Source organism: Ptychodera flava, chromosome 5 (genome assembly GCF_041260155.1).
Source record: "Ptychodera flava strain L36383 chromosome 5, AS_Pfla_20210202, whole genome shotgun sequence".
NCBI classification, from domain to species: Eukaryota; Metazoa; Hemichordata; class Enteropneusta; family Ptychoderidae; genus Ptychodera; species Ptychodera flava.
Window position 1 is genome coordinate 13,619,952 of NC_091932.1, and position 15,017 is coordinate 13,634,968.

Below are 15,017 nucleotides of genomic sequence, written 5' to 3' on the forward strand. Positions count from 1 at the left end.
ATTGTCAGCATGATTTTATAATACCATGAATTTAGAGTTGAGGTCTTTAATTATGAGAAAATTCGTAAAAAACTAGTGTTCCATACCTTTTTGTACACTGATCCATTGTGTCTCTTTTTGACCAAACGACGATCGAGATGTGGCAGTATAAACGGTGATTGTCTGAGCGGGTACGGTGTCTATGGATAACCGCTACCAGTATGCGAGCGGATTGATATATATTATATATATATATATATATATATATATATATATATATATATATATATATATATATATATATATATATATATATATATATATATATATATATATATTCATTTATTTTACATTGAAGGATAACTTGTTTGCAGACACCAATCGAGTGAAACTTCATAAATTGGGCCGTCATTTTCCATGGGGTCCTAAAAAATTCATAAAAGAGCTGTACAGACAGTAAAACGAATAATAACACTACTAAAACTAATAAAAACGTATGTATGTATCTATGTATGTATGTATGTATGTATGTATGTATGTATGTATGTATGTATGTATGTATGTATGTATGTATGTATGTATGTATGTATGTATGTATGTATGTATGTATGTATGTTGTCTGTCTGTCTGTCTGTCTGTATGTCTGTATGTATGTATGTATGTATGTATGTATGTATGTATGTATGTATGTATGTATGTATGTATGTATGTATGTATGTATGTGTAGAAGTCAGTATTAAGTATAAATGAGTATTGTGTGGAAATGCTTATTGAGCAACAAAATGTATTTCTCCGAATAGAGTCTTGAGATTAAAATATACGTTTCGTTATCACTATTGAATTCTTTATCCACAAATGTATATTCTCATATAGGTACATTGAGAAACAAATCAAATATATTGTGTGTCATTTGGCTTAAGGTAGTATGCACCTCGAAAGTGAAAGACTTAAACTTTTGCTCTAACTTTCCTCAAGGAATCTTGCAATCATTCTCTTTCAAAATCAAGAATAAAAATAGGGGGTCACCGTGCAAATTTTGGTACTAGAGAAACAAATTACCCAAGATTTACCGATATTAGAAATTCAAAATGGCCGCCATCCCTGTGTTAACTCTATGGAGAAAAATAAAAAATTATTGAATTTCGAAAAACTAAGCCGGTGAAAAGTTTTTTTTACCAAGAGCTTTAAAATGAACCCCCACATGTGGTATATCAGAAGAGAATTGTAAAAGTTTGAGAGTCCGAATGTCTGTCCCGAGGTGCGTTCTACCTTAAGAGCTTTTTGGGTTTTTAGGTACTGTACTATTTTAACCTTTACTAACAATTTCAATATTTTGAAAGTTGAAATTATCAAAAAAGTATGCTATCCTGTTGGCCCGACAGCGAAATGCATTGCGTTTCCCATGCATGGGGATTAACTAGGCCTGGCAGTAATATGTAGTAATCACATATGTACATAAAAAGGGCAAAAGTCAATATAACGTGCATCTCCTGAATTTAAGATTCCTCGATGCTTCCCGGGAGGGCCAGGCATGAAAATCTAGAATATACAAAATGGTTATTTCGATGAGTATTTCAGTTTAAATATAGGTCAGTGATTTTATATTTTCTTTTATCATACATAATGGCACAATTTAACAAAGATATATATTTTAAATGTGATAATATTGATAGTTTTAGATTTGAAATTCTGATGAGATAAGCCAGATTCGGTTCTCAAAAACATGCCAATCATGTATGATTGATGGCTTCTCGTATGATTTAAATACATCTTTGTTATTGATGGTTGTTGTCCAATTGCCTGATTGCTTGATTCTTTGAGATTTATGTAAACTATGAACAAGGGTACAGAAAATGGTGCAAATGTAGATACAAAGGTCGGACTGTTCTGTCACCAGTACACCATAAATGAATTAAAATGATGGTTCAGAGGCCTGGGCGATTGGCAATAAATGGTTTGATAATCCACAAATGTGTCGCTTTTAACATTTCCGTCTTTCAATTTTGTCACCGTCCCAATATCTCATGCGCACACAGACGCCGTAAAACATGCATGATCGAACGGTGTCATAATGTTTGACATTCGAAAAATAGGTCATCAATCTCAGTCAAAAGGAAATCCCCAACGCCTATTCTCTTTCACAGCCTACGCATGCAAGATTGAACTGTGTCATCGGTGATGGCATATCACACCGGATGCAGATCGATAAACGCTTTCCAATCCAATTTGTTTAATTTTGCTTGTTGTTTTCTTATTTTTCCAGAAGTCACAAGTACCTCTTACCAATAGGCATGACGTAATCTGACGTGATGGGCGTGGTCACCATGGCATACGCTAGGCTTGCGAAGAGTTTAATTTTCAGACTTGTCGTCAGCTTCGCATACTGTATCCTATCCGAAGGTAAAAACTAATCTGTTAATTCTCTTTTGCCGATAACTTTTAACGAATAGCGGCACATATTTATAGGTTTTTGAATACACAAATTATTGCCGTATTCCTGATGAAATTTTGATATTTCTGGCGTTCATTCTGGCCACCTGCATGCGTGTAATGCCCAATATAATCATTGGCAACAGAATTTCAGTCCTAAACAGAACTGGTTTATCAATAACTACATACATACATACATACATACATACATACATACATACATACATACATACATACATACATACATACATACATACATACATACATACATACATACATACATACATACATACATACATACATACATACATACATACATACATACATACATACATACATACATACATACATACATACATACATACATACATACATACATACATACATACATACATACATACATACAGAAAGACAGACAGACATAAATACATGTATACTGTCAAAATGTCTTATCTACGTGTGTATCCATGTATATGCGTTTTGAGCGCGCGCATATCAATTATACAGTAATTCGACTTGAACTTTTGTACGGATAATAATGAACAATCTGCATCATTAGTGCATGATAATCTCCTAGGTTCACCACACGACACTACTATCATTTCATCAGCCATGACGTGGTACGATACTGCTTTCTGTTTCCGACGGTCATTAGTCGACCTCTATACCTAATTGCGTTCTCGCTCAGTCTCCAGCAGTTTGAGTCAATGACACTTCCACCGTGACCTCGTCAAATCAAGTTTTAAATTTCGTCTTCCATCCAAATAACCATCATGTGCATGACCAAACTAGAAAATATAAGTGCGTACACAAAAGGGTACTGGTGTGAATGATATTATGATATCACACATGCAAAGAGCGCAACCCCCACCTTGATAGAAGGTGTTATATGCAGAGTGTTCCATGACGCTCCACTGTGTGTTTTGTCCGCGGACAAGTGATTCTGTTCTCCTGTGTAAGAAAAGCTACCATTAGTGTACTCCGTCTCCCTATTGTTTGGTTCTTATAATTAATGAGTGTATTGTAGAAATCAAGAGTATAAGTAACACGTATACGGCGTCTGGTTTTCATATTGAAACACGAGATACCTATAGCTATTGTCGCGAATACCCACAATATTTTCTAGAGTGCTTGTTGCCCTGGCAACGCTTTCTTAAAGGATTATTCACCAATACCCATTAGCAACGCATTGCCCTGGTTACAAAAAAGAACTACATGATTTTATAATCATCACGTCTTTCCCCGTAGAACACAGCTCCCATAGATCATGTCCATGGTACGATAACTAATTGTTGAATGTTTTAAATTCCAAGAAGACGAGCACACAGACGATTAGGCAACCACACAGCTCTACCTTGGTCTTTGCAAGAAGAAAAATAGGGAAATTTACCTCATCTAATTTGCTATTGAATAATTCCCAGAAATATGCTTAATATGGACATCATGTAGTCGCACTTTCTTAATTTTATAGTAATGTTGAGAAACGTTATACAAAGATAGCTACTTCTTAATTCCTTGACAATGAAGACAGATTGTCATCTCTTCAGTTCCTACCAATATCCTGTGTTTACACATGGTTTTAATTCTTCTGACGTGTGGCTCATCTCTAACCAATCAAAGTCAAAGACACCTCTTACTTTCCCGCCAAAACCGGCTATATCACAGCCTGAATTAGCCACTTTACTTTAGTATATGTTTATGTACAGCATAGTGTATGTGTATGCGTATACTCAGAGCGCATCGCTCCCCACTGGATCTGGTCGTCACTTATCCACCCACTGATACATTATGTTATTGTAGCAGTAGTTCATCGTAGCTGTAGTAATAAAGTTTGAAGAAATAGAGCCGTCGCCTCTGTCTCCATCACTTGAACTCGAAAGATCCTGCTTCATAAACAATCCCACACAAATAATAAAGCTGAATCAACATTAATGATCTTACCTTACAATGAGTGAAGGTAATTGGAACAGTTGGTATTGGGTTTTTTTCTTTCGTTTTATGATTTAAATAGAAAATAAATTATATTTCTGTAGCAGTTAAGTTATCCTTGGAAACCTACAAAATCAAGTGAAAGGAATGTAAATGACAAGTGATAACGAAACTGGCCAATAATATTTAGATTTTCTAAGGGTTTAAATAAAACTGAAGTAACACATACCCTCAAGGGAGCGGTTTGAGAAAAGATATTGTAGTAAAAGCGAGGGAGAAATTTTTAAAAAACCAAATACGGAAATTTTATGGTAATTTGAACAAATATGTATTATCGCAATAGCTTTAGAGTACCTGTGGTGTGTATGAAGAACTTGCAAATGTCCAGAACGTTGATGTACGACGCCATGTAGTCACCACGTTTGCTCAGGTATTCGTCGACGAGAGCCCTAAAATATTATACTATCATTGTTCCAGCGTACAAATTTGCAAACCGCTTGTGCGATGTACAATTTTTATGTCACGGTGAGATTCAACGTTTTGTCTCCAAGAAGATGGTCATGATTTTCTATAAAACGCGAGGAGAGGAAAAACCATGTTATTTCAGATTGTAGTTTTTATGTTTACTAGAGGTCTACTATGGATTTCTTTCCTTTGCAGCTATAAAGGCGAACGGCGGCACACGTACACGTTTTCGACAGCGCGTCAGACGAACCGGTACGTTCAGCGGTGGTGCTGGTGGTGCGGGTTTTGTGAACGCGGGTAAGTAGCTAGGAGCATTCTGCTTGATAATCATTTTAACGTTGAGTTTACGGACACAAGGTTCAGATTTCTCAAATAGTTCACAGCGCAGGATTTACATCCAGAAACGGGGCGGAATAATACAAATGACTGTTTACGTGAAAGTTGATGATACAAAAACGAAATACCTGTAATCAGCTAGAATTTAAAGATTCGTCAAACTCAATGCATATCAATGTCAATCTGTGTACGCGCAATATCTATGATTTAAAAAAAAAGAAGAATTCATTTCCAATGGACAGACGATGTCAAAGTTTGGTGATGGAGAATAAAAAAAGAAGGAAAAGAAAGAGGAAAAGCTTGTAATAATATTAAATAATAATATTAAACAGAATGAGTTCTCAGAGATGTAATAGAACATCACCCGCGGAAGCAATAATACGCAGAATGGTTTCAATGTGTAGCAATGGTACCTATAACACTTTGATTTCTTAAAATCCCTCTGGCATATAATTAGCATTTTTTTCTTTTGGAACCCTTTATCAAGCCTTCCATGGTAATTTAACATATAAGCTCTAGGCAATAAGTCCATTTCTTAATATCCTATTCAGCTTATATGTAACTGAGGTACCCGTGCCGCGGGATGGACTTCAGCCAAGTTTCCTTGTGGAGTGCGTCTTGAAAATTTTATACCTACAGTACTCAGTATGCCTAAATACGGCTTTGAAAAAAGGCGTTGACAGCGTAACAGGCATTCGAGCTGTCGTTTAGACCTACGCTCTATTTTATGCCGTTGGGGATGAAAATCGCAGAGTCAGAGGGAAACTGCGGTGCTCTGAGCATGGCGTAGAGATTTGCCGATGAGTATTTATTGGATTTTTTATAATTCATAGTATACCACTGCGCCTCAATTTCCGTGGCTCGGGCGTGAACGTGTCTAATTTGCTTGATGAGATCGACAGCAACCTCCGCGCGCAACAGTCAGTAACTTACAGTTCACTGTCCTCCGCGTATACTCGTCTTATATTTTCTCTTGCCGTAATGTTGCACCATTCTTTACAGGCCGCACTACTTTTTTGCGTGAAATAGTTCCCTCAATTTTAACTCTACAACTCTCAGGCAAGTGAATCCTTAAAAAACGACGTGAGATGAATGCTAACGTCCTGATACCATAAGAATACTTCTACCTCTGGAAATTCCGTGCGTGTCATTTGAAGCAAATAGGATTATCACGATTGACTTGGTTCCAATATGACGAGTACAGATGGCATAGACTCTTGTTGAAAAGACAGGTTTGTGTGAACCTGTCACCTTGTCTAAAATTTCGAAATAGTTGTGAAAGCAATGAACAGTGTTAGGACAAAATGGAAGACATATTATCTGAAATGGTTGTTTAGGGTAGCTACATATTGATAAGTTTAAAACGGCAGTTCTTGGTTGCTGTTCCGTTTTTTGTTTACGTTGACTCGTTCTTTACCTGAAATAAGTGTTCTGTTTACTTTGGAAAAATTTATCTAGTTAATCAGTTCGTATAGAGATGGTGTTGGTAACCATGCTACCCCTCTGAGCATGTCACGTTTTACTGCAGCAGCTTAAAATTACGCAGGACTAAATTATGTGACACTGTAAGTCGTACTGCGGGAAGGTTGAAAATGCATAATGCCCGATCGCTTTTATTCCTAACTCGTACACAGTTTCTGGTTCTGATTTCTAGGCCGAGTATGCACTCATTACGCAGTGATGTAAATAGGCAGAACTTAGTAATTTACACTCTATAAGTAATTTGTGTAAGATTACTGTACTGAGTAACCATTTCCTGAAGGAGTCTAAATAAATTTTACGAAGACCTTGTACTAAACAGGACAACACAAAGGAAGCAACGAGAAATGCTACTATGAAACAGTTAATGGCCCACCTTAATGACGCAAACACAGTCAAGTATCTTGCTCCGGTAGATCCTAGATATTAGTAGAGGGAGAGAAAAACAAACCTCGGGAAACAAACGGATGTTAAGTCATGAAATGGCTTAGGGTGAATTCTTAAGATGCTATATTGACCGTAGAGAGGGATATTGACCATTTTTGCTGATTACTTCGTCTTGTAGAGTATGGCAGCGTAATTACGCCTTGCTCCTATCAATATTGAGGTCTGGCAGTTACAGCCACTGACTTTGTTTCAGAGCCATTACAAAAATTGCGTTCAAGAAAGCTTTGTTGCACCTAAACAAAACCAAAATGTTTACAATACATTTTTGAAATTATCCCCATCTGTTTTCTAAGTACAGTGAAATTTTTGGCAAAAAGCAGTATGATATGTTTATGAGAAATACATCAAAAGATATGTATGTTCTTATATGTGTGTGTGTGTGTGTGTGTGTGTGTGTGTATATATATATATATATATATATATATATTGATAGATAGATAGATAATATGCTTGCCTGTCTGTCTGTCTGTCTGTCTGTCTGTCTGTCTGTCTGTATGTATGTATGTATGTATGTATGTATGTATGTATGTATGTATGTATGTATGTATGTATGTATGTATGTATGTATGTATGTATGTATGTATGTATGTACGTATGTATCTACCGACCTACCAACCTATGTAATTAAATACGGACGTATTACTACTATTATTGTCATTATTTTTGTGGGGGTTTGTTTTGCTGTTGTTTTACTTGTTCTTGTCATCATAGAATATGTTACATGTTCAAAATGGATTGCTATTTCGTCTGACTGATGCGCCAGAATCCATTAAAACATGATTACTGCTCTGATCATTCATACTTGTTGTGTTCAACTAAAAGTATCTATTTGTTGCCGGAAATACGGCAGGCAAAGACTATATGGTTTCTTCGTAGACACACTATTCAGAAAATGTTTCACAAAGACTTTTTGATTAGTTGAACTTTCTTGCCTTTAATTTCTTCCACGTACACCCTGTGGATATCCTGAAAATATCATGGTACATGCCCATTGAATCTAGCGTCGACTGGCCGCATCGTGCCATGGGCATGGTGTATAGGTCTGATCCGACATACTGCCATATTAAGAATCCGATTATTGGCCATCCCATACATCTTATGGTGCAACTGTCTCCGTTCTTAGCCGACTTCAAAGAACAAACGGTGTAATTCACTTAAGCTAGAATGCGCCTTGGGAGCAGCTTTCCTGGCTCTGAATTTTTACAATACTTCGTTGCTGTTATATGCAGCTTGTATGAGCTCCTTTTGGAGCTTGTAGAGTAAATGAAATCTTCCCTGGCTTGCTTTTGTAAAACTGGATATTTTCAAACATTCTACAGCTAATAAAGGGGTAGCGGCCATATTGAATCTCGAATACTGCTACATCTTTTATGATATGTTTCTCTGCTACCAAAATTTGCCCCTGTTATTTTTGTTTTTATTATGATTCAAATAGTCGCGTCGTTAAGTCAGTTAAGTTCAAACTACCATAAACTGTAGTATGTCTGTGTTGTGGCAGGAAATTTGGATCTTAATTGTGTCATGTGCATCGGCGACCGACTGGCACGACTGGTTCACAAAGGCAGCACCGATCATCTGTTATATCTTCCCCTCTTTTGTATGCAATCCACGGTAATATTTCCACTCGAAGTGTGGCAATTGGATGTGTCTGTATGCACTGAACCATGCGAAAGATATGAGAGTTTCAACTTCAGGGGACTTGTATGTAAGATCAGGCCTAGTTTTTTTTCAGTCCTTTTGATCGTCGATATAAATTACCAACAGGGAGACCCACACCATCGCTTGTCAACAGAGATACCTGGAAACCGTGAAGGTAGAAGGCGCCTCAGGGACTCTGAACTCTTTTATAGTACTCCTTTGTACCGCCACTTGTTAGGCTCATTTTGAACCTCATGGAATAGCTAAATTTTTCACCAGCTTAAATTTTAGATGGAAATTTTTATTTTGTTAATCTCGGCCATTTTGAACTTTAAGAGTCTGTAAATATTGGGTAATTTGTCTTTCTACAACAACATTTTGCACGGTGGGTGCTGGTTGTTATTATTGATTTCGAAAGGGAATAATGTAATGTTCCCTTACTGAAAGTTTTGAGTAAAAGTTGAAATCTTGTAATATCCAGGCGTTAACTTATTACAGCTCACCGTTATAGAGGTACCCGGATTCTCAACCATGTATTACAGCTCACCGCCTCCCTTCGGGGAATAGTTATTCGAGAGGATGTCGGGATACAGAAACAGCGTACAGACTCAAAGTCTTCACAGTTAACACCGCGTATTTCCTATACAAAGATGTTACATAATATCATGTGCTGTCCCTTCTTCAAGGTCAAGTGCCTGTATTCGTAAAGACACCTCCTATATACAATCTGTAAAATGGTTATTTAAATATTATTGTCATCTCATCATTAGTGTCCGTACCTAGTAATGACGTATTTATACATCGTCCACAATTCTGAACCTGGCCGTTGGTATTTATGCAGAATTGATGTCAAAGTGAATGATCTCTGTAACAAGCTATCTTAAGAACCATCGTAAGCATGAGCTGGCTGTATAAAGGATTGAATTACATGTAAATGTGATTCCTGAGTGTATATTGAGAGTTTGTCAGTCACTAACAATGCTGAAAAGAGGTATTTCAGTTTTGACAACACATATCGAAATGATTAGGTTGAACATGCTGGAAATGTCCTCTTAAAGTTTTATCCAATGCTGCACTGTGTTCAGTTATGATGTGTGTTTTCTCCCCCGGGAAATTGCTCGTCTCGTTCAGACGAAAGACATTAACTGTGTACAATTTTTGTCCATTCAAAATTTCTATCAGGAATTTGACAGAACCTATACGGACACACACGCTGTTACCTGAGAACGAAGATAGCCCTGCGTACCGTGCTTTGTGTTCCCGGCGTTATACGGCCTCCCACCACAGGCAGTATAACGCCGGGAACACACAGCACGGTACACAGGGCTAAAAACGAAGACAGCCTAATGTTGACAGACATCGGGTGTTGCATTACTAATAGTTGATACATGTTCTCGCCTCAGCTGTGTCACACTACGTATATTGCTTTCGGGCAAAAGAGAATACGCCTCTTTTTCAGATTTATACACTGATATCAACAAGCTGACATATGACGTCAGCAATAACTTATTCGGAATTGAAAACAACGTCTATTCGAAGAAATTTAGAAGTCCCTGTTATGAAATTTGACAGTTTCAATATGCAATTTCAGCCATCGGCTCAGATTGAACGGGAATATTATTCTGAAAAGCTGTACATATGAAAATGTAACAGTTGTATCCATCATCTCCTATTCTGGCTGTGCTTCTAACAAACCCAGGGGCGGTGACCGCGCATGTGCGTCGTGACTTGTCTTATGTATTTTTATAAAAGAAACGAACGGATGTAATTATTATAGGAGGAAGAGAAGTCGTGTCTGGTAAAGAATGAATGGGCTTAGAAATAACACATTTCCTTAGCCGATATGCATTATTTCATATTGTGTGTGGCTGTTTCAGATACATTAAGAGGCGTCGATGTAAAAGATTTCCCGTGATCCTGTTTCGAAGAACGGTGTCTCTTTTCTAATGATAAATGTTTTGCGGGAAAATTTCTGACGCCACTATGTTTGATAAATAGGAAATAAATTGCAGAAAAAATATCGGCAACAGAATATGGATTAACTGTATAATCAGCGATTCGATGAATATCTTTTTTTACATTATACGTGTCATCTTCATTGTGCCGCCTTTTGATATGTGGTTGAAAGACTTATTTGTGTGCAGGGATTGATATTGTCGCATCCGTCTCCTGCATTCAGATGAACCTACTTCTCTTTTATTCCGACGTCTATGTACGGCAGCGAGTGTCGCTCTAAGAGTTTATATATATCATTTCATTTTCGGGTTTTTTTCACTTATATGTATATTCCAACCATCTTTTTGCCAGGCTTGCATCTGGAACCATGGGAGATTGCTCTGATTGTCGGTGGCGTCGGCTGTTGCATTCTGATCGTGCTGTGCATGTGCTGTAAGACGAAGAAGAAAAAAGCCCAGGAACAGCAAGAGTACAAGGCAGTCAGCGAGGGCGAGGAAAGCATCCAACTTCAGGACCGGCCAACGAACTGTAGCGAGAGGAGAGACTCGTACCCGCAAACGCCCGGATACCACACCCTAAAACACGCCGGCCCCGAGCAGGACGAAGAGGAAACTACCTCCTGCTCTCGTCTCTCGACAGCTGGCGCCCCGGATAACGTGTCTCGTCCGGGGTACACGAAATTCCATCATTCCAACGGCAGTGTCCTTAAGGATCAGGGTGCGCAGAGCGACTTTGCCGATGTAACATTTTCAAAGGAAGGACAACCGACCATCGTTATAAATTCTGCCAAGCTGCCATACCCTCTGACCCCGACTGAAGTCGATCTGCCGCCGCCTCTATCAGTTCAGCCTCATCTGGCGGCTAAGAAGAACGCTGAAGAGCTTTCGGAAGACGGTGGGCAAGACTGCCGCACGCCATTGAATGGGCCAATCGTTGATGGGGAAATAACCCACCCTAGTGCGCCCCCACCAGATGTGCCGCCGCCAGACTACGCTGATGTTGTCCACAGTGCGGAAAGTGAACCATTCATTCGTGATAGAAGTAATACTCCCCCAAACATACAACGACCTTAAGATACGCGGTTGATACAGTGTACGCTGAAAATACAAGCCATAATTCTTGCTCTATTCGTGATATACGCGACGCCAGAAACGATGATAATCCAGTCGGAAATCATCTCCATAAATGTGACTCATTCATTTTTTATTATAACAGGAAAGATGTTTTTCATGTTTGGTGACGCTTTACATCTGGAATACAGGGTGTGTTGGACGCCTTGCCTATCCTTGAGAGGACATCCCGCAAAAAATTATGTACATTGTGTGTTGATGGAGACAGGTTTTAAATTGATGTAATATCAGAAAGCACTCTTCGACAGCGGCGGTAAGGCATGAGCGACAGACGTGTCATATTGGACTGGTCTTGTTCCCACTTTGACTCAGGAAAAGGCGAACAGATGTGTAGTCTTTGCAAGGAGATCGGACAAAACGTTCCTATACGTGCATTGAATGCCATTTACAGGGTAGTTGAACACACAGACTGTTACAGACGTTAATAGGAAAGTCTACTCCCGAGGTCGATCAAAACGCCTGAGCACTATTTGTCGTATCGTATTTCTCTAAACCTCGACAAAACTTCATTTCCTATCGTGATTAGTGTTCGGTTCGAAGCATTTAATCAAATTTATATTAATATATTTAATGTACGTCCTTGATAGTTCAATTAGGTGGCTGTTGCAACTCCATTTATCAAAGTTTCCCTACAATTTTGCAAATGATATTTTTATAACAAACGGATGATATCCGCTTAGTCAATTTTTTATTTTATTTTGTAAATTATGTTGACATATTGGTAGTAATCATTGGCATCAAATATTCATTTTAAATTAAAACGTGAATTTCAAATTCGATAAAAAGAACCGTATATGACCGTTATACTCTCTCTAACAAGGGCGCTATAGAATCTTTTTATAAGGAGTACTTGTGCCAGATAATCTAGCATTTCGCAGACGCTGTCGCTTATTGGAAATTTGATGATGTTCCTTGACCGAAACTTGTGCAGGGTGCCCGGATGTAGGTTGCATTTCCTTGGCAACTGCAGCAAAGCGACACTGCATCTTAACTTTAACGTCGTAGTCAAGAGTGTCATTGGCCATGGCCCTCAAAGCATATTCAAACATACAAAGATATCTCAACTAAAGGGCTTTTTTGTAAATTTGTAAGCCTTAAAAATATTATATCACTCAGCCCACATCACAATATACGCACATTTTGAAAATTAATGTTCTGTTTGTAATGAAGTGTCATTCTTTATGTAGATGCTGTTTAAGAGAAAACTGCTTTACGTTGACAATTTGTATTCACATGTGTTATTTGTGATCAGATATATATCATAATTCACCCGCAACGATGTAGTGTTGGGCTATCATTTATATGGCACATCAAACAGTTTGAACGATAAGACCCCGGTATCAGAAAAAGCTCAGCACTACCTCTGGATATTTGGAGGCGAGCCGTGCAGCCCTCGTCGAACCAAATGTAGGCTGCTCCGGTGATATCATAATAATCTAAGTTTATTATATTTTCTTACTTGTGTAATGCCTATTTCATCAATGTTAAATGAAGTATAATGTAATTGTGTCATGAACAGCTGTACGCCGCTTGTACACTTGTATTCAACAGAAGAACTTCAATCGCCATATGGATATACTGCAGTACAATTCTAAAAATATATTATGCCTTTCAGTCGGTAAGATTGGATTTACGACGGCAAGTATTGACGTCCGGATTAATTGCTATCACACTTCAAACCATTTAAGAAATTTTCCTCATGGGATAAAACGGAAAGTAAGGTATCCAAAACGGGTGTATACTTCAATGGGTAAACAAAAGCTCGCAAAGTGGTAATAAGATAGGAAAAGAGAAAACAATGTTTGCACCACACAAAGGGTTACGTCCCTTAAATTAAGTGTGTGAATTGTGGGTATTCGCGTGAGATTCAAGACGGCCGGTGGTATTATAACTCTTGTCACTGCACCAGTCTAATGTTCATCGTCGTCATCGCACGCAAGGCGAGATGAAAAAAGGATTTTCAATGTGGTGCATATCTCCTGAATTCTTGCGATGAAAGCAGTACAATAGTTGCAGAGCTGATAAATACAACTGAAAGTACGACATTCAGAAATGAATTTATATATATATATATATATATATATATATTATATATTATATATATATATATATATATATATTATATATTTATTATTTATATATAATTAACACTTTACAATATATATGTACATTATACACACACATATATACATATACATAATTATATATATATATATATATATATATATATATATATATATATATATATATATCATCACTCATAAATCATTCATTCGTGGTTGTTCGAGGTGACAATCACTGAATAGCGTTGACTACATGTCTATTACATCCTTAATGTCGGTATGTTTGTGTTTCACTCGGTCAGTCGTGTACGGAAACGAGACACTTTGGTAAAATGATAATTACAGATAACGTTTCTTCCGAAGTAGGTACGGTAAAACCAATTTCGACGCCGACCACGTCAAAAATAAATATAAAAGGAATGAGGTAGGACTACTCAGGAAAAGATTTGGAAATATCTGTAGGACAACACATGATACTTACATATAAACAGTGAACATATCGTCACCCTATTTCTGCATGTAAGAATTATCTCTACATACCCAGATATTCCTCTTCCGCAGTGTACATGTCGGTAATTGGATTTTTTATGAGCTCAAAATGATAATGTAAAGAAGCTTTGTCACAGCTTTATTTCTGAAAGAGATACAGGATGCAAGATAAGCAGAATTTTTGGCCTTGTGTCATGAAAAAAACTCAAGTTTGGACAGGTTAATATCTAGACGACAAGGCTTCTCCGCCTCATGGAGCACAGAGCTTCCGTTGACTTGCATAGCCAGTGAAAGATTACCCGCGTGGTGTTTTCGTTTTTTTCCGGCGAAATCAATATCTCTGTGAGAATCCTAACTGTATTACTCGCGTTCGCTCTGAAAGGGTTTAAATGCACGTCTCACGGTCGCTGATACACTCAACCGTTCTGAAGGTTGATTTGCTCGGCGATTTCGAGCGATTGAACATTCCGAATGAACATTGCCTGTTGCCATGGCAACAAGAAATAATTCTGAGAATACTTTTCATAGTAAGGCTACAGTATTTTGCTTTCAGAAAGGACCCACAGCAGCGATTGCTGAAAATACTTTACATTTATCATGTTCAAATTCAAATGAATCATTTACCTGATCTGAATGTTAATGATATAAAAAAATTAAAATACGGGATATATTTTGC

The 15,017-nt window shown here is 37.7% G+C and overlaps 1 protein-coding gene across 2 annotated transcripts in view; it reads left to right on the top strand.

Moving 5' to 3' along the window:
* LOC139133072 (uncharacterized) overlaps positions 1 to 13,841 on the top strand; it is a 53,316-nt gene extending 39,475 nt beyond the window's left edge. For both annotated transcript variants that reach the window (XM_070699474.1, XM_070699475.1), the window contains exons 2-4: positions 2,243 to 2,379; positions 4,999 to 5,100; positions 11,011 to 13,841. In XM_070699474.1, the coding sequence (XP_070555575.1) occupies positions 2,289 to 2,379; positions 4,999 to 5,100; positions 11,011 to 11,732 (915 nt within the window). In that variant the 5' untranslated portion in view covers positions 2,243 to 2,288 and the 3' untranslated portion in view covers positions 11,733 to 13,841. The remainder of the gene's footprint in view (positions 1 to 2,242; positions 2,380 to 4,998; positions 5,101 to 11,010) is intronic.
* Positions 13,842 to 15,017: the final 1,176 nt, after the last annotated feature.